The 21,540-nt window shown below is 42.8% G+C and overlaps 1 protein-coding gene across 1 annotated transcript in view; it reads right to left on the bottom strand.

Moving 5' to 3' along the window:
* rin1b (Ras and Rab interactor 1b) overlaps nucleotides 1-12,715 on the bottom strand; it is a gene marked incomplete at its 3' end in the record, with an annotated part of 74,783 nt that extends 62,068 nt beyond the window's left edge. Inside the window, exons 1-4 of the mRNA XM_079490637.1 lie at nucleotides 12,586-12,715; nucleotides 11,919-12,065; nucleotides 9,253-9,367; nucleotides 1,177-1,249 (exon numbers count right to left, since the gene is read on the bottom strand). Of these exons, the coding sequence (XP_079346763.1) occupies nucleotides 1,177-1,249; nucleotides 9,253-9,367; nucleotides 11,919-12,065 (335 nt within the window). The 5' untranslated portion in view covers nucleotides 12,586-12,715. The remainder of the gene's footprint in view (nucleotides 1-1,176; nucleotides 1,250-9,252; nucleotides 9,368-11,918; nucleotides 12,066-12,585) is intronic.
* Nucleotides 12,716-21,540: the final 8,825 nt, after the last annotated feature.

The following is a 21,540-nucleotide window of genomic DNA, read 5'->3' as shown; positions in this document are numbered from 1 at the left end:
AGTAGAACGCCACCAGTGTTGTGTTACCTGCTGATACAGTAGAACGCCACCAGGCTGTGTTGTGTTACCTGCTGATGCAGTAGAACGCCACCAGTGTTGTGTTACCTCCTGATGCAGTAGAACGCCACCAGTGTTGTGTTACCTCCTGATGCAGTAGAACGCCACCAGTGTTGTGTTACCTGCTGATGCAGTAGAACGCCACCAGTGTTGTGTTACCTCCTGATGCAGTAGAACGCCACCAGTGTTGTGTTACCTCCTGATGCAGTAGAACGCCACCAGTGTTGTGTTACCTCTTGATGCAGTAGAACGCCACCAGTGTTGTGTTACCTGCTGATGCAGTAGAACGCCACCAGTGTTGTGTTACCTGCTGATGCAGTAGAACGCCACCAGTGTTGTGTTACCTGCTGATGCAGTAGAACGCCACCAGTCAGTGTTGTGTTACCTGCTGATGCAGCAGAACGCCACCAGTCAGTGTTGTGTTACCTGCTGATGCAGTAGAACGCCACCAGTGTTGTTACCTCCTGATGCAGTAGAACGCCACCAGTGTTGTGTTACCTCCTGATGCAGTAGAACGCCACCAGTGTTGTGTTACCTCCTGATGCAGTAGAACGCCACCAGTGTTGTGTTACCTCCTGATGCAGTAGAACGCCACCAGTCAGTGTTGTGTTACCTGCTGATGTAGTAGAACGCCACCAGTGTTGTGTTACCTGTTGATGCAGTAGAACGCCACCAGTCGATATATTATCTGTGTTGTGTTACCTGCTGATGCAGTAGAACGCCACCAGTCTGTGTTGTGTTACCTCCTGATGCAGTAGAACGCCACCAGTCTGTGTTGTGTTACCTGCTGATGCAGTAGAACGCCACCAGTGTTGTGTTACCTGCTGATGCAGTAGAACGCCACCAGTCTGTGTTGTGTTACCTCCTGATGCAGTAGAACGCCACCAGTCGATATATTATCTGTGTTGTGTTACCTGCTGATGCAGTAGAACGCCACCAGTCTGTGTTGTGTTACCTCCTGATGCAGTAGAACGCCACCAGTCAGTGTTGTGTTACCTGCTGATGCAGTAGAACGCCACCAGTCTGTGTTGTGTTACCTCCTGATGCAGTAGAACGCCACCAGTCTGTGTTGTGTTACCTCCTGATGCAGTAGAACGCCACCAGTCTGTGTTGTGTTACCTGCTGATGCAGTAGAACGCCACCAGTCGACACAGATCAGGGAAACTCAGGGCAGACGTTTCCAAGGCGAAGGCTGGCGACAGAACAGGCAGAGTTTGAGTGACAGCTCTGAAACACTGTAAAGGCTCATACATAGTCTGGATTTTCGGTGGTGAGGTGACCACCGAACTACAACATGATGTCACGAGCCGCTGTGAAGAGCAAACCACCGCCACCACTCACACAGCCCTTCTTTCTGTTTTTACTCACCACCGCTCAACGTTATTTCAGCTCCGGTGGTCACCTCACCACCGGAGCGGTGGTCATGTCATAGAAATTTAGACTGCAAACATATAATAATACCCCTTTATTGCACTCTGATGTTATCTTATCTGTGACACCCCTGTGGTGCTGGTTGGTTACTTTGTTACTGTCCCAGGGCTATGTTGGGGGATGTCTCTTGTGGGAGTGGAGACTATAAAGGCTGTGGCCTTATGTTTACTCAGAGAGTCAGACTGGGTCTTCCGTTGCATTGAATTGGTCATGTAAGTTCCTGACTCCTTACTCGAGTAAAATCCTAATACTTCCAAACTATGAATCCTTGTGTTGCCTCATTATTATGTCTTCCTGAGCATGTGTCCCACAGATTGCCATAACATTTTGGAGGTTTCCTACCGAGATGGTGTGCGGTATGCTGGACTTGGCGGTCGTCGGCTTGGTGAGTAAGTTCATTCTTTCGGGCTGGGCCGACGACGCGCGCAAGTGAGGTGTCTGTTTGGATGTTCAGAAAATGAGGTATTGCTTTTATTCGGGGTTTTAAGGTATTAGTGATGAAATTTGGTTGTGATCACGATAGGCATTTTTTGATGGCCTATTTAAAAGAGGGAAACGGAAGTTTTGCCTTTCATGTGCATGCCATGAGAGACGGAGGAACAGTGTTTGGTTGGTTGAATGACTCAAGATGGTTAGACAAGGAGGTCTGACAAATGGTACCAGTGTACATTTGGAAAAAAGAATAGTCTATTCAATAAATCACTCATTACGTTGCCTGCTGTCTAAAAAGGGGGACTTGATCCTGCCTGGGGTATCCTGTTGTTTTATGAAGCAACAAAAAATTGGCTAGCCAGAGTGTGTGTGTGTGTGTGTATTGTCTGTGAGTGTTAAATGTATGGCCTAAAAAGGGAGACAAGTTGTCTTGCCTAAACTTCGTAGCTACTGAGAAGGGGGGTTAAACCTCGCCTTATACTAGGGTACCTTTGCTAACAGAAGCATAAAACAATTGTGAAGCGCTATGTATGGATATATCATTTGAAAATGAATGTGAATGGTCTGTCATGAAAACTGATTGAGTGTTGAATGGAGTGGTCTGCTGTATGTGAGTGTGTGAGAGACAGAAAAGGAGTGTGAGAGGAAATTGTGAAAAAGGGATGTTAAATAGTTAACAGACTAGAATGAAAATGGAGATATGAGAATTGATATAGAGATATATTAAGGTAAAGTAATACGTTTTAAATCATATGATGTCATATGATTCTCGAGACGAGAAAATGGAAATAGTTCCAAATAGGGATAAAAATGAGGAAGTAAATAGTACCTACAGTATGTGTATGAGTGAAAATGCTCAAACTTGTGAAGAACATTTTTAGGGCCAGGAGAAGATATTTAGGTGCATTATGTACAGTTTCTGTGTCGAAATGTGGGCTAGAGTAGTCAAGGTGAAAATGGTAGTCAAAATAGTTTTAGTCTATTACCTCACTCAGTTATTCTGAGTGTGGGGCTAATAGTAGCCTTGATGAAAGAGTAGCATCGATGACTGGTTTACTAGTTATCACTTCATTTTGATCAAGTGACTGTCTAATATAGACTTATTTATCCTTAACATGGCATGGTAGCTAGCCCCTGAGGGCTGTACGGTTCCCTTCAAGGGGAGTTGTCGTGAAATTTAAAATGTAGAAAGAATTTAATCTAAATTCCCCAGGCAGGCCATGCCCTGATTGATATTAAAAGTTAGTTTAAGTGTTTAAAATTAAGTGGCTCTTTAGTTCCTAGAGAAGTGAGCCTTGCTAAGCCATGCACCATACAGTATAGGAGGCTATCGCCTGTTTTCTGTAATATACGCAGCTTGATGTATAAGTATGCCCCTGGATATTCATGTTGTAAATCGCTCTGAATTAAGAGCGTCTGCTCAATAGTAAATTGGACAGTGTGACAGTTAGTGGAGTGAGATTGAGATAAAGATTACTTGAGACTGAAAGAAAGTTTTTTTTAAAATGACAGATCTACTGCGTGCGCGCAAACCTAGTTATTATAAGCATGTTGTTTAAAATATAGTCTGATTAGTAGTGAGAAGGTAGGAATAGTGTTGATTAAAGAGCCCTAAGCTAGCTAAAACCAGCTGTGTTTGTTAAACTATTCTTAACCCTTGGTTATCAGTTTAGCCGGGGGGTGGGTCAAGCTGTTTTGTGAGATAATTACCCCCCTGTTGTAATGAGTTTTATTACAGGCAGGAGAGGAGAAAAGTGAACCACAGCATGTGGCAGGATTTAAGAAAGAAAAGACAGGAAAGCCCATTCGGCTTGAGATAGATAGACATTGACCAAGCCATTAGTAAATTGTAAATTAGGTATTTGGTTTTTAATAAGGGAACATCTGTAAGTATGTGTTCCCTAATGAGAATGTAAAGGGTTACTTCCCAAGATAGTTACGTTTTGTAACTGTCATTTGTAAAGGTCTACAGATTATCAGCTCCAAGCAACCATTTGTTGAGTTTGCACCCCTGTGGTTTATTGAAGGAGATTGACTTGGCTAAGCCCACGGCCAACACCTAGAAGGCAAAAGTTAGTTTTGTGGTATCTGAGCCAGAGACCTGATCATGTACTGTACTGTATGTCTTAAAGTGCATGACAAGTGCACAAAAAAGATATCTGCCTGATACAAGTGATTGCATTTATCGAGGATAACATGTTAGCCTTTAAGAACCTTCTTTAGGCCTAACACAGGCTAACAAGCAGTCACTGTTTGGCAAATAGGAATAGTGTGACGATGTTCGATTTGGTGACATCTTTTGCGAGGATCTGAGAACCCGGTTTGTGTTTGGGTTGTAATCTACAGTATGTCTTAAAGTGTAATATACAGATTTGTAATTTTAGGCCTATGACTTAAAGTATATACAGATTTGTAATTTTGAAAGTCCAAATAAGGCATAAAATAAAATGAGTATGCCCACATGCTGATAGCTTGTGACGGTGATTGATTTGATGACATTATTTGAAGGACAGGAACCCAAAAGTTAAATATGGAATAGAATATAGCAGCTATAATTGCAAACTTTAGTGTACAGTGGATTGCAATATTATGCAAAAATAAATGTACGGGCCAATGTACGGCTGTCGACAACACCTCATCCTGTTCCGTTGGAAAGAGGGTACCACATGGACGGGTCCAAACTACTGGTTTTGTTTTTTCCAGTATGAGGGGGCAACTCTGTGTCAGGGTTGAGAAGAGAACGAACTGAACATTGGACATTGGTCACTAGCATTGGACATTGATGCACTGACATTTCAAACAGTGATGGGGGATCACTGGACAATGATACGATCGGAATCTGAAGGAAACAAAGATTCTTGAATCGGAATCCCGACATGAAGGAGTACGCGTTGGTGACAACTGAATGCGGAAAAAGCTGTGCTATTTTTTGTGGCTCTGCAGTTATGGTGGAGGGGTGAGGTGAAGCTGACAGGTGTACATTGGGATCGAATGATAGTGAGTAGCTACAGAGTTGCATTTGTTCCACTTATGGCTGCTATAAAACAAAAATAGGTTGTATTTACTAAAATATAGTAGTGATAAATACTGTGATCTCACTGACAACTGGCAAACTCTTAAAAACAGAGTTTGACTTTTTGTGTCCCATGTAGGCCGTAAAATTATCTTATCAGTAAAAAAAGGGATTTCCAGCTGTTTCAGGGCACTTATCTAAGTTCCTGTGACATGGTCAATAAAACCCCCTTCTGGGAATAGACGTTTAAGTGCTGCCAAGAGGCTTCATTCGGCTAAAAATTCAGACCAAGGTATAGTGAAAGTACAAGTTAATTTAGTTCAATTAGTGGTGCCGAAGTTATGAGTAGTTTTAGCAAAAAGGTCTATTGATTACATGGCTGTTATTGATGTATTGGCTGTATGAGTTAAATTTAAGACATACTGTACTGATGTAACCTGTTTACATGATCAGATTGTGATCAAGCTTTAGGAGTAGCCTATTGTCAAGGAATTTGGGTTGACCTGGTTGAACCTTCCAAGAAGCCCAGGGCAGCTGTGTTTCTTATCTCTATGATGGTAGGCCAGCTGTGTTTTGATTAGCCTGGGGAGGGTGATGCTATGGCACAACAAAAAAACCCTTGTCCTTCTGTACACAGAAGTTTAGTGCAGAGCAAAGAGGAAAGGCATACTATGATCAGCTGCACAGGGTCAGATACTACAATACTAATACATTGGTGGAGTTCAATAGTAGGCCTATAGTACTAGATAAGTGAGATAGATCATTGAATCACTTCAGCATGTGTGTGCAGTAATTACGCTCACTCAAATAAGAAGGACAGTTAAGATAGAATAATTCTTAAAGAATGTCCTGTAGTCATGAAGGTCATGATCAAGGTAAAATCTTAGAAGTTGAAACGGTGTAAAATCAGTCAATCTCTATGTTATATTGTTTAGAGAATTACTTAGGATGCAAGTACAGTATACTGCAGGCATAGTTTTGTTAAATAACAATTGATTTGAGTAGTATTTGTAATGATGCATGACAGTTTGGTTGACGCTACATTGTGCTATACTCTTGTCTTCAAGACCGGTGAATTTGAATTGATAAATTGAATGTGTGTCACAGATGAGATGAGATGAGATTCAACGGATTGTCAGTGTACAGTACAAGCAAAGTACAGCGGAAAGTATTTTCGCATCTCACCAATAGTGCGAACATATCAGTAGAAGGATACATTAATAAGTAGGCTACAGTAGTAAGAGCAGGTATGAGCTGAATAAGGATTTGGGCAGGAAGAGAAGAACCCATTGACAAAATAGGTCATATTGTGATCTATTTTTTGGACACCCCAAGGTGGAGTATCGTATGAGAAATAGAAGTATATGGTGTATTTAAAATAGGACAAGGTATGTGTTTCACTGTAAACATTATTCATATACGTGTGATAAAAGGGGTTTGTTTCGAGGGACGCCTTGAAACAAACAAAAGTATGTAAGAGTGTACTAAGATTGTTATGTTTCCTGTATGAATATTCTGATCCAAGTTTTCTTAGGTTCATGTGGAGGCGATCCAGATGGATGTGACATGAGATTGATTTCTCTCATATGTTTGTGGCATGGTGTTACTAACGAAATTGACTAATCTCTGACGGAAATTGAAATTGTGCATGTGTGCATGTGCGCCGAATGTTATCTTGCTGTATTTGCAGGAAAAAGTATCAAAATCTGTGAGTATTACGTGGGTAAGTTATGCAACAACTTGATGTTTCCTGGTGGAATAATTGAGCATAGGAGGATGTTCTAAATCATGTTCTGTTGCAGTTATGCGATTAGTTCTGAACAACGGTATTGTTTGATGATGCCATACTAAAGAGACATATAAGAATGTGTTCAGAGATAAGATATCTACGCAATAGATAGTTGCACAAACACACATATGCTTACTGAGAGTTAGAGTTGTACGGTGGAGCTGAGCATAGCCTGGTTGAGTCAGAAAGGGCATTGAGAAGTGGTGGACTAGCAGTAAATGAAATTCGATAATACATGTTTATTGCTGCTGTAGCTACGTAGTATTGAGTCCACCATCAACATTCAAATTAGTAGTAATGTGACTGTATCTGAGCTGGATATGACATAGCGAAGGGAATATGATCCAGGTAGAGTAGGGCTTTTCAATGGTGTTGTAGTTTTTCTTTCAGCTCCATAATAATGAGAAGAGTCGTGTTGGAATAACATGACGAATGATGAAGTGGATCTGATGACATGGCTAAGTATCGTTTGGGGATGATATGGAATATGTATTATGAGAAGTTGTCAATTAAGTCAACTAACTAAGGTCCACTTAGATGCGGAGTCGGGTTGAATGAATGATAGTATGTATAGACTGGTTTATGAATGAATAGTTCATTTTGGTACTTACATTTCCGTGTTTAGAAGACAGTTGTGTTACATGATCAAGCCAAAGCTTATTATGCCTATCCATGTTGAGATAACACAAGGTAATAATGTGCCAGCTGATTGTTGTGGACAGAAGATAAGTACGATTGATTAATGCAGGTTAGGTTCCAGACCCAACTTAACCTACCCATAATAGACCAGGGGTTGCTGTGACTGCTCTTGCAGGCTGGGGGCTTAAATGCGGGCATGCCCACGGAGCAGGACCCGTGATTTATATACGGTCAGGGGCCATCTCGAATGAATGCCCGGCTCCGGTTAGGTGTGGTTAATGACATATTACTCGCATTGGTTTTCTTTCTCTTTCAGAAATGAGTGGTTAGTCTGCTGTCCGCGACGTGTCCACGCTGATGTCCCTATGGGGGATCAAGTGCTGTTAGCACTCTGGACTCTGAATCCTGCGATCATGTGCTCGGGAGCCGTTTCTGAATGATGTTGCATCACCTGTGCGGTGACAATTTCTGGTCTTTTGGAAGGCTGTGACGTGTGCAGTTCTGTCAAATGGCCGATCTGCAAGCTCACGACATGTCTGGAGCTTGTGGATGTAATGCACATTGGTGCTTTGAGCTCTGTGAAAGAGCTGCTTCCGGTTTTGGATTGCTCTGTGCGGTGTGGACCACATGGCACCTGCAGTACACTGTCTGTGATGTGTGCAAGTGGACAGTTCTGAACGGACGCTTTCTGGTGCTGAGATGTTTTTTTGGTCTGAGGGCTACGACGTTTTGCTGTATGTTTAATTTGGCTTTGCCTTGTTTTGTTTGTTGTTGTGAAACTATTGTACCACTGTGTATCGTAGGCCTTTTGTGCGGTCGCTCATAGATGAGGGCCATGTAGGAATTTTCCCTGTTTGTCTAACCCATTGGGTTCCAGGTTTTTTTGCCTACATCTGCGATGTACTGATAAGTGGTGTTTAGGGGTTTTTAAATGTTTAAAAGTGGGGTAATGTCATAGAAATTTAGACTGCAAACATATAATAATACCCCTTTATTGCACTCTGATGTTATCTTATCTGTGACACCCCTGTGGTGCTGGTTGGTTACTTTGTTACTGTCCCAGGGCTATGTTGGGGGATGTCTCTTGTGGGAGTGGAGACTATAAAGGCTGTGGCCTTATGTTTACTCAGAGAGTCAGACTGGGTCTTCCGTTGCATTGAATTGGTCATGTAAGTTCCTGACTCCTTACTCGAGTAAAATCCTAATACTTCCAAACTATGAATCCTTGTGTTGCCTCATTATTATGTCTTCCTGAGCATGTGTCCCACAGATTGCCATAACAGTCACCTCACCACCGGAGCAGTGGTCACCCCACCACCGAAAATCCAGACTATGAATGAGCCTTAAGCCACTGGTTCAAATGATATATTCAGCTATTAGTGTAGATTTTCATCTTTCACAAACATAAAATTCCCATTGACAATGAATGGAGAATTTACGTCATATGTGGACGAGCAAATCGGCTATTTTCGTCCTACACAAATTGACAATGAATGTAACCTTTTTATTTAATTTCAATGAACTAAATACAAATACATTGGACATAAAAAATACTCCCTTAAGCTACATACTGAAGTAATTAAAGCGGGTCATGTTTGCATGTTTGGAATTGTAACAGCAGAAAACAATACTACTGTATATCAGTATTCTGATATTAACCTGCGGGCCACATTAAGTGAAGGTGACCCATGTATGGATGAATCAAATCAACTAATCAAATGATTCCCGAGCTCAACTAATCAAATGATTCCCGAGCGCGGTACGGCTGCAGCTCACCGCTCCTTGGCTGCGGCTCACCGCTCCAAGAGATGGGTCAAATGCGGAGAACAAATTTCACTGCGGTAACGTGTGTGACAAATCGTACGACTTTTGACTTTGAATTGCTACTCACTGGAGTCCTCCTCACAGATGAAGCACTCCTTCACGGAGGAGGCTGCTCGTTCCCCAGTCACTCTGAGACACAGGACCTTCCTGTGGTTGGAGCTGCATTTACGGACCAGGAACGTCTGGAAACACATTGGCCAGACAGAGAGATGTGTAGACTATAGAGTAGCCCTGGTCCATAGCCCTAATGCTTAATTCTGCCTTAATGCAACGCAGAATTAAGCATTTGGGCTATAACTGTAATGAGTTGAACAATGACTGAACAATGACTGAACAATGAATGAGCCATGCTGGTCAGTGGGTGGATGGAATTTCATATTTTTGTTTGGTGCTCTATTAGTTTTTTTGTAACAATCTTATACAAGAACAAACATATCAGGACAGGTGGTAGTCAACCAGCACATGCATTGTTTTGCCTAGTTCCTCAAGAGAAGAAGGGTGAGGGACATCTCGGTTAGGTGCTAGATTAATAAAATAATGTAATGGATAATTGGGGGTTTCACTAGACCATGGGTTTTCAACAGGTGGTCCCCGGACCACTGGTGGTCCATGAAGGTATTGCATGTGGTCCCTGACCATGCATCTAGTAATGTAGGAAAGTGAAGATTTGTATTTTAATTTATTGTATTGACCACAAGTTGAGAAACAATGCAGTAAATGACCTGGTGACAAATGATGATGACGCGTCGATGTTGTCAGTTACTGGGAAGTCGGATGTCAAGAACCTCCACAGAAAAGGGAGATAGAATCTCAAGGGAAACCGTACCGGTTTGCCTGGTTGAGTCACCATTATAAGGAAATGTGCCCATAATCAATCGCATGTGTCTGCTTGCTAGCTCATACATACAGTAAGTTACAATAAACAGCAACATGAATTTAATATGGAAGGTAAATTTCACACCACGCCCATATCCCCCCTCCTCCCAACATAAAAGTGGTCCCCATATTGATTCTCAGTCAGGGTGGTGGTCCCTGGTTCATAATCAGTTGAAAACCCCTGCACTAGACTACTCTTGCGCTTTTTTGGAATGATTGTGTTCAGAAATACAAAATGAGCATCAATACATAAAGTGTAAAATGATGATCAAAAGCTGCGTGCATGCAAGAGAAACCTTACGCTGCTTTGCATTGAGGACGATAATGATGAATAAAATGCTATTTTAACTTCACTACCTCCTGGCTGTTAGAAATCACACCTACACGGGTCAGCTTGAGCTTTACGCGAAGAAAGAAACAGTAATTACAGTTTAACAAACACCTGCTGTGGTGATATCTGTTTCTATCATGACACAGATTGTTTATCTTTTGATCATAACTCTTGTGATCTCTTTGAAACTTAACGTCTTGTTGATTAACCCATTTTGGGCCGGAACACCTGTTTTAAGCATTTTGTTATAGTTTAGCTATTGAAAAATAGCAGATCTACAAGCTCATAGCGCGGCACAGAGTGCCGCGCTACGAGCTTGTAGGTCTGCTATTTTTATAAATCCCGAAAATATGGTGCAAATCTTTGCTTCTAGGGGGGTCCCTGGAACAACATATTTAAAGATGGGGGTCGGCCAAATACATGTATTTTTGGGGGTTCGACATGAAAATGTTTGAGAACGACTGACATAGAAACATGGGTTTTTCAGAAAGCTTCCAGGATTTAGAAGGCATTTGTAGAATCGTCCTCGGGTCTAAATGGGTTAAACTAATATGAAAGTGTCATTGTTAAAATTACAACTTTAGTTGGTATGCTGTCAAAACCCCTAATTGGCCTGATTGGTGTCAATCACTGGTCAGAAGCCAGAAGCTGGTGGCAATCAGTGATTGGGAGGAGAGACACAGGAAGCAGGAAGTGTTTGTTCAGTATGAAAGGCAGTGAACACTGGAGAGGAAAGAACAAGGAGAACAACAAGAAGACTAACTCAAAATTGGAGCTGGGAAGACTGAAACCTGTCAAGCCATCGATGGGATCGAATGCCACTGGTTTTCAACGTAGTGTAGTGTAGTGTAGTGTAGAGTACCACCTCAGCCTCCTGATCCAAGCCTCACATGTCCACACTGTGGCATGGTATGTGGCGCAAGAATCGGGCTTCATAGTCATCTACAGTGGCATCGTCGCCAGCAACGATGACCACTGCCAAACCCACAGCACAAGGAAGCTACGTCATCTTCGGCAACGATGGACTACCAAGGAGGGAGGAGGAGGAGTGTAGTGTAGTGTAGTGTAGTGTAGTGTAGTGTAGTGTAGTGTAGTGTAGTGTAGTGTAGTGTAGTGTAGTGTAGTGTAGTGTAGTGTAGTGTAGTACTAGTGTAGTGTAGTGTAGTGTGTAGTGCAGTGTAGTGTAGTACTAGTGTAGTGTAGTGTAGTGTAGTGTAATACTAGTGTAGTGTAGTGTAGTGTAGTGTAGTGTAGTGTAGTGTAGTGTAGTGTAGTGTAGTGTAGTGTAGTTTACTGCCTGCCCACTAATTTCAAAGTAAAAACAACAAAGGAGGAAATAATTAAGTTGTTTTATTGAATTAACCACAGTTCCCTTTGTCGGCTAAGCCGTTTTTTGGGCAAAAGGTTTCAGAAAAGTCCCAAATAACTTGACAGTTGAAGTGAACGTTCCGACACACACGTTCTTCCCACGTGATGGACTGATAGATTGGCAATCATATTGACGGGGCAAAACGATTGGTCCTCACCCCAACGGGCTCTCTGAGCAAGATGTAGAGGGCGCAGTCGTGGCTGAGTGACAGCTGCAGCCAGACGGGGTGTGTGACGAGCAGACGGTCCAAGACACTGAAGACCCTCTGGGACCCTCGCTGGGGACAGCCGACGTCCTCCTGCATCTGCAACGGAAAGGAGAGAGGCCTGCTTTAGTTACTTCACACACGCGCGTGAACGCACACACGCACGCATGGTGAGTCTGAGGTTTATAATTCACAGCAATCCTAAAATAACAACTCTTGTCTCCCATGTAGACCTGCGACTTCAAGTTGTAAGTCTGTGATGTCAGAGTCAGACAGTCCTCTATATCAGTGACGTACAGCAGTGGTTCTCAAACCTGTTCATGTCAACAGCCCCCAAATTGATATGCTCTGTGTGTAGGTGTGTATGAGCAGTGTTTTGACTAAAGTGGTACTTTAAAGGTTTCATGACATTTCATTTGAATTTATTAAAATGTTTCCGTTTCTTTTAGGTTTTTTGACCTCAATTACACCCACCCAAATCCTGAACTTTGAACATTCAGTGGATTTTCTGTGGTTTGGTTTTGAAGCTTCAATGAAAACAGGTAAAGTCCCTCAACAGTGACCGTGATCTTCTGGTAAATCCTTATGTATATAGTATATGGGATTTGGGGACTCTTACCTCACAGTCCACTGGCAAATCAGAGCACTTGTTTGAGCCAGAAAACCCCGAACCACAGAAAATCTACTGAATGTTAAAGGTTCAGGTTTTTTGGGTGCAATTGAGCTCAGAAAAAAAATGAAAATTACAAAAATATGTTTTATGTCACAATCCCTTTAAAATGAGCTTTTAAACAATTGCGGACTCATAATTGAATCAACCAATGTACAAGCTGGTATAAATCTCGGATATTGGCATGCGGCATATAATAGACGAATCCATGGAGCAGTGCTCTGTGGGCCCAGGTGTAGCTAATCATATAATAGACGAATCCATGGAGCAGTGCTCTGTGGGCCCAGGTGTAGCTAATCAGTGCTGCGGTGTAAAGCTTTGCTTATTGGTACACCTCAGCTATGGCTGGCTGGCTGTCTGTCTGTCTGGCAATTTGTCTTTCTTCCTCTGACTTTTCAGCTTCCGACTCTCTCAATTGCTTGCTGGAACACTTATCTCTCTCTTCTCCTGACCTTCCCTGCTTCTCTCTCTCTCTCTCTACCCCCCCCCCCCCCCCCCCCCCCCCCCCCCTCTCGGAGCAGATTGCTGCTGGTGCTGGATGTCACCGCGGTGACACTGTGTGGGCTGCCGGAGAGCGTTCGCCAATGTAAGCAGCAGATGGTTGCCATGCCAACCAGGGGCTACACATCATCTAAAACCAGGCATTCCCACTCAGTGAAATACCCCCGTCTCTATCGACAGGTCGGTGCACGCACACACACCAACGCACGCACGCACGCGCGCGCGCGTGCACGCGCACACACTAACACACACACACACGCACACGCATGCACACACACACACAAACGCATGCACGTGCACACACACAAACACATGCACGTGCACACACACAAACGCATGCACGCACACACAAACACACACACACACAAACGCACGCACACACACACACAAACGCGTGCACGTGCACACACACACACCCACACACACACACACACACACACACAGTCACACACACGCACACAGAGAGAGCACCGGAGCCATGACAGATTTTCACGGACAGCTGGGGAGTTGTTGTTTTTATTTCTAGACAGCTTGACTTATTCCTCTTCCCTTCAAAAATACTGTACAAACAAAAATAACAATGAGCCGGCCCATCAGCCATGCCACTACAGTGATGCTCGGTAGTGCTTTCTTCAGTACGTCCGCCCTCATGTCAGAGCTCAAAAATACATTTTCTGGAACAATGACTTCACCGCACAGCAAAACTAATTCAATCAATGCCTTCGACTGCATGGTAACAAGTCAATTATGTCGTCTCTGCCGGGCAATGAAAAGTATTAACAATATAGCTTGTTGTGACTAAATAATAACTACATTGGATCCAGTAGAACAGAGGTTCGTTTCTTCCCCCCCATTCACTGAAAAGTAACCGTAATAATATATCTGACATTTTCTATAGCGCTTTTGTAAGGGTAACGGGTACCGTCGCCCATTATTCATCTCGCCCTCGTTTCTTTTATTTGTTCTTGTATTCTTTATATAGCGCCTTTATCCAAGGCGCTTTACATAGATTGTGCATCACATTCACCCATTCACACACACATTCATACACCGATGGCAGCGGAAACCATGCAAGGCACCAACCAGCACATCAGGAGCAATTTGGGGTTCAGTGTCTTGCTCAAGGACACTTCGACACTATCTCTGGGGGAGCCAGAGTTCGAACTGGCAACCTTGCGGTTACCATCCAGCCACCCTGAGCCACCACCGCCACCCGGTGGACATACAAGGCTTCTACACAACCATATTGAATTGAAGTTCAGGTTTTGCTTTCCCAGCATGCACCACAGGTTGTCTTTTATTTTACGTCCGTACGATAATAACCATAGACATTTAAACGTAGACGCCCTTTCCGGCTCTGAGGCGCGTGTCACAATTGAAGGCACAATTTTCCCGAGATTCCTTGCAAAGCATTTGCCTTCATTGAGCAGCTTCCGCGTGCATAACATAAGTCCCGGAAAAGATGCGCTGTGATTGGCCACTTGAGTGACAGTGAGACATGGAGGAGTCGCATGAGTGACGTCACTTGGGCAGTAGCCTGAGCTAACGCTAGACCTTTCTGGCCTAGATGGGAGGGCCGCGGCTCAGATTTACGCACCCCCACCATTGGTTCACCGATCTGTCCGTCAGCCCCGGTCTCTCCTCCCCCCCCAGTGCAGCACTGTTATTGTGTCGACCAGAAGCAGAAACCACTGGTTGCTGGAGTATACCATTCTAACGGACTGTCAAAGTTATTTCCACAGAGTCGGCACACGTTGGTTTTTTTCTTAGACGGTGTGGTGGGTTCTTTAGCCATTCTCCTCATTTTCCTCGCATAGCCTCGTTTGAAGTTCCACTGGTAATGATTTCCTCACGGTGTTATTTTGACGGGTGCACACCGCTCAGAGCCCTGACGTCACATCATTTGAAGCGACGCCTACGCGGAAGGGTTGACTCCCACGTTTAGGCCAGTGCATCCCATGCGTAAATCCAGGCTTTCATTTTTCGCGCAGACGAAATGAAAGCCTGGGTATCGAGGCTACTTGGGCAGCGACGCAGCGTGCCTTCAGCAAATGCCGTCAGCACTTCTAAATACGAAAGCTGCGGAGAAAACTGTTGCTTTCTGTTCACTCTTTAATGTTTTCTGTTAGTAATCCCCCCTGGCTCTGATGTTGTATTAATAACTTTGTTGTTTGTGTTTGTTTGTTTGTCTTGTTTTGTATTGTAATGTATTGACATGAGTCATGACTGTTATAAAGATTTGTTTAAAAAAAGGGAAAAAAGGGGGTGCATATACTTAGTCTAGACTAGTCATTGGTTAGACATGGGTTAAGGTTAGGTTTAGGTGTGCTGCCCCGTGGGAGATTAGGTTTAGGGTGAGGGTTTGAGATAGGTTGTAGTTGTAGGACTAATGACTGGTCTAACCAATGACTAGTCTAAACCAAAAACTGTCTAAACTAAGTACTGCACCCAAAAAAGCATTGCACTGCACTTCCGCTTGACTTCATTGGAGACACGTCGCTCCAATGAACTGCAGCGGCCAGTGAGGCATCTATGTTTTTTAATATCTATGATAATAACATTTCCTCCGTTGAAGTGCCCTGCAGTGTGGCAGTATAAACAGTATAAACACCATTAGCGAGGTCAAGAATCCACTGCACACAGATTTCAATCATAAGAGTGGGAGGATTATGCAACGCTTTAATCACAAAGCGTCGTTCAGACGTCTCCATCTTTCATATCAGGAGAACATGCACAACATGCACTATATAAACTGGTATAAGAGTACGTATTTATATTACAGCGCAGCCATTTTTTAAGTTAACCCATTTTGGGCGTGTTTGAGCATTATGTTACACTTTAGCTATTGAAAGATAGCAGCACCTACAAGCACCGAGTGCCGTGCTACGAGCTTGTAGGTCTGCTATTTCTGAATAATTGTGAAAATGTGGCCCAAATGTTTGAATATATTCTTTCAGAGTGAACGTTTTTAACTCAAATCTTTGCTTCTGGGGAGGTCCCTGGAACTGGCATGAATTATTGAGCACCACTGATATAGAAACATATGTATTTCAGAAAACTGTCAGGATTTAGAAGACTTTTTTTTAAATTTCGACGTCAGGCCTAAATGGGTTAAAGGTTTCGGGACAAGTACTGTATAGACTGAGTGACGCACATGTTGCTATATGTTGCTATATGTTGCTATATGTTGCTATATGTTGCTATATGTGTCAACAAGCTAATTCTCACGATCATTTGACATAACACGTTGTCATGGGCCTAAAATAGCAAGCTACAAGCTCATAGATTATTTTTGTATTGATTGAAATATTTATTAACAGTTTGCAGAATGACAGCACAACTCAATACAAAGACTGACCCAATAAAGCATTTACCTTGTTCAATTCATCAAAACATTTAGAGATGTACAAATAGACACTTCTATATAGCCACAGAACGAATTCATCATAAAGGAGGTAAAAAGGGAAAAGAAACGTATACAGTGAGGGGGTGGGAGGGGGGGGGGGGGGTATTCAGATTTTACGGGGGCCAGTTTTGAATTGAATTGCAGCCGTCTGTAGGTGCCCTTTGAGAGCGGTTTTGAAGGAGTCAAGGGATTTGCATGTCTTAATGACTGTTGGTAGGGCGTTACACATTTTGGTGGCATAGGAGCGAAAATAATTTAGTCCCTTGTTTGTGCCGAATCTGGGTTGCACATGGTTTGTTGCACTCCCTCTGGTGTTGTGGGTGTGGACTTCGTTAACATTAACACTCCCAACGCGGATCGCGTATCAATACGTTATCAATTAATCAAACGTCGGGTGCGGATCACGTATCAATACGTTTCAATCACTTTTTTATAGAATACTTTCATTCATCTTTTTACCCACCCGGACAATGAAGAACCATCGCCCTATCATTGCTGCTTACTCCCGCTCACGTGATCAGAAAAAAAAACAAAAAACAAAAACCCCCCTCCCCTCCTGAAAACAGGAGGGCTGGCCGCTTTACGTGTAGAAGCCAGTTGAACGCTGAACGGAACGCTGCCTATTGCCTAAACACATATGCACCAGATCGGCATTGCAATGCATAACATCTGCAACACACATGGACAGATGCATGTTTCCTTCTTCATACTGTAGCGACCAAACGATCCCCGAGCCTACAATACTACAAACTAACAAACGAACTACAGTATCGAGAGGGGCCGCCATGACAACAGACAGTCTACCGTTGGTGGATCACGTATCGCCATGCAGAGCCGTCATAATCGGAGATCGCTCAGACGTGTGATTGTAACGCTTTTTTATTCATTATAATTGTAGTGATAAGACCGCAATGAACGCGTCGGGGACGTAATCGACCCGGGTGTAATGTATAACGAACTTTTCCGCGACCTAAACCGTGGTGTTGTCATCTGTGGAAGTCATTTTTTCCTTCTCGTCGACATCACAGCCGGGTGACGCTTTTTTTCCCCTCCATCGCCCCCAAGCTGCATGCCCATAGCCTGGCTTGGCCAGCCTCATAGCGGGGATTCACTGAAGATTCTTCCCCGGAGGAAACATCAGTGATCCCTCGCTATGAGTCTGGCCGTGCCAGGCTAGCATGCCCAGGCATGTTCCCCTACACTAGCTTGAAAAACAAAATCAGCTGATGACAACGCGTCTCTCACCGTTATACTATAGTTCTGAACCGAACGGTGGAATGGGACTTTTTATAGCCGTACGGATCAAGACTTTTGCTGCCCAATGTGCCCATGACCCCCCCCCCAATGTTACTGCGATCAAAACAATGAAAGCAGTGAGATAGATTAGGCGAGGCGGCAATCATCATCAAAAAGAAAGCATAGTTATGAAGGTTTATAGTCAGACATTGACAGGCAGATATAACAATAAACACAATAAATATGCTATACATCCTATACATCGAATGAAAGCCCTGAATGTGTACTTTTACGAGGAAAAGGGTAAACATTGATCCCATGTACAGTTTGTCATAAATTGGATAATGGGTGGATGCACATTGCGCCCACCAGATATAACTGCAGAGAAGACATGGACCCGAACTCAATATTCACAAAATAAGGCCTATAGCGACATATAAATACTATATACCGTATGAAACAGAAGACTCTCTGCTTTCATAAGGAAAAAAATTGTACTGTAATAATAAAAAAATCACACCCCTGTGAAGTGAGCAGTGCAACTCTACTTCTCTACTTATTCACTACAGCTCGCTATATACGGACTGAGGCAGAAAGTCATGTAAACCTTTTATTTACAGTTTGGTCTGTAAACTTCTACTGTAATAATAAAAATCACACCCCTGTGAAGTGAGCGTTGCAACTGTTCTGTACTTATTCACTACAGCTCGCTATATACGGACTGAGACAGAAAGTCATGTAAACCTTTTATTTACAGTTTGGTCTGTAAACTTCTACTGTAATAATAAAAATCACACCCCTGTGAAGTGAGCGGTGCAACTGTTCTCTACAGTTGCACCGCGCAACTATAAAGAACAGTTGCACCGCTCACTTCACAGGGGTGTGATTTTTATTATTACAGTAGAAGTTTACAGACCAAACTGTAAATAAAAGGTTTACATGACTTTCTGTCTCAGTCCGTATATAGCGAGCTGTAGTGAATAAGTACAGAACAGTTGCAACGCTCACTTCACAGGGGTGTGATTTTTATTATTACAGTAGAAGTTTACAGACCAAACTGTAAATAAAAGGTTTACATGACTTTCTGCCTCAGTCCGTATATAGCGAGCTGTAGTGAATAAGTAGAGAAGTAGAGTTGCACTGCTCACTTCACAGGGGTGTGATTTTTTTATTATTACAGTACAATTTTTTTCCTTATGAAAGCAGAGAGTCTTCTGTTTCATACGGTATATAGTATTTATATGTCGCTATAGGCCTTATTTTGTGAATATTGAGGAGTTCACGTCCATGTCTTCTCTGAAGTTATCTGGTGGGCACAAGCTGCATTCAATAACCAATTACTGTCTAACTGTAGATGGGATCAATGTTTACTGTTTTCCTCGTAAAAGTACACATTCAGGGCTTTCATTCGGTGTATAGGATGTATAGGATATTTATTGGGTTCAATTTTATATCTGCCTGTCAATGTCTCTGACTTTAAACCATCCATAACTCTGCTCGCTGTTCAAGATAACCACTTCCAGGCAAATGCAGGTGTTGCAAAAAGGTCAATATCTCCAGAATGGAACATGGTAAAATCAAAATGTATTTTTTTAATTGAAGTGGACAAGTTCAGCTTTCTTTTGATGTAGGCGTGTGATTCTCGCTATAAGAGAACATTTTACTGTGGGCCCCCGAACAAGGCCTTTGTGCAATGTTAAACGGCAGCAACATCCAAATAGGCCTGTTGAGATCTTGCAGCAATCAAAGTGTTAAGGAAGTATTTTGAAGTATTTTCAGCATGCGACAGCCAGACCTGTTGAAAGAAAGTTATGACATCCTTTTTTTTCTCATTGTGATGAGATCACGTAATCCAGTGGTTCTCTAAGTGGTGTCCGGGGAGTCGGGGGCCCCCAGGGTTCCTTGAGGCAGTTCCAGGGGGTCCCCGGCTAAATGATAGTTTGGAACCAAATGGGCCCTTATGGGTCTGTAAAACTCTGAGAGTCTGGTTCCATTTGTACACTCTCAGAGTTAAATGAACATTGATATTAAGTTAAATTGAGGTCTCAGAGATAGAAATGCCATTAAATGGTAGCCTATTGCATATCAAAGTGGGGGTTAGGGTCCCCTGGCATATGTATTATGAGTATTTTAGAGAGAGAGGGAGAGGGAGAGGGAGAGGGAGAGGGAGGGAGGGGGAGAGAGGGAGGGGGAGAGAGGGAGAGAGAGCCCAAGTGTTCAGTTTAGCCATTTCCAGGTTGTCCTTACATAAATCATAACACTGCGCCCACACACATGCATACTGTACACACACACGCACGTGCACACACACACACACACACACACACACACACACACACACACACACACACACACACACACACAGGACTTATGTAATTCCCTATGAGTAAAGGAAGCAGAAACAAGAAGAAAAAAAATAATGACACAGTCATAAATTATAGCAGCCGGCAAGCTAAACTAATCACAATAATCTAATAGAAAGAAAGAAAGAAAGAAAAAGAAAGAAAGAAAGAACTACAATGTGATGAAACCTATAGAATGTAGGCTACTGAGTGATGAAACCTATAGAATGTAGGCTATACTGAGTGATGAAACCTATAGGATGTAGGCTACTGAGTGATGAAACCTATAGAATGTAGGCTATACTGAGTGATGAAACCTATAGAATGTAGGCTACTGAGTGATGAAACCTATAGGATGTAGAGGCTACCGAGTGATGAAACCTATAGAATGTAGGCTACTGAGGGATGAAACCTATAGAATGTAGGCTATACTGAGGGATGAAACCTATAGAATGTAGGCTACTGAGTGATGAAACCTATAGAATGTAGGCTACTGAGTGATGAAACCTATAGAATGTAGGCTACTGAGTGATGAAACATAGAATGTAGGCTACTGAGTGATGGAACCTATAGAATGTAGGCTACTGAGTGATGAAACCTATAGAATGTAGGCTACTGAGTGATGGAACCTATAGAATGTAGGCTACTGAGTGATGAAACCTATAGAATGTAGGCTACTGAGTGATGAAACCTATAGAATGTAGGCTACTGAGTGATGGAACCTATAGAATGTAGGCTACTGAGTGATGAAACCTATAGAATGTAGGCTACTGAGTGATGAAACCTATAGAATGTAGGCTACTGAGTGATGAAACCTATAGAATGTAGGCTACTGAGTGATGAAACCTATAGAATGTAGGCTACTGAGTGATGGAACCTATAGAATGTAGGATACTGAGTGATGAAACCTATAGAATGTAGGCTACTGAGTGATAACCTATAGAATGTAGGCTACTGAGTGATGAAACCTATAGAATGTAGGCTACTGAGTGATAACCTATAGAATGTAGGCTACTGAGTGATGAAACCTATAGAATGTAGGCTACTGAGTGATGGAACCTATAGAATGTAGGCTACTGAGTGATGGAACCTATAGAATTTAGAGGCTACTGAGTGATGAAACCTATAGAATGTAGGCTACTGAGTGATGAAACCTATAGAATGTAGGCTACCGAGTGATGAAACCTATAGAATGTAGGCTACTGAGGGATGAAACCTATAGAATGTAGGCTACTGAGTGATAACCTATAGAATGTAGGATACTGAGTGTGAGAACCTATAGAATGTAGGCTACTGAGTGATAACCTATAGAATGTAGGCTACTGAGTATGAGAACCGATAGAATGTAAGCTACTGAGTGATGAAACCTATAGAATGTAGGCTACCGAGTGATGAAACCTATAGAATGTAGGCTACTGA

Source organism: Electrona antarctica (assembly GCF_951216825.1).
Source record: "Electrona antarctica genome assembly, chromosome: 21".
Lineage (NCBI taxonomy): Eukaryota > Metazoa > Chordata > Actinopteri > Myctophiformes > Myctophidae > Electrona > Electrona antarctica.
This window is presented reverse-complemented; position numbering and strand designations above follow the sequence as displayed.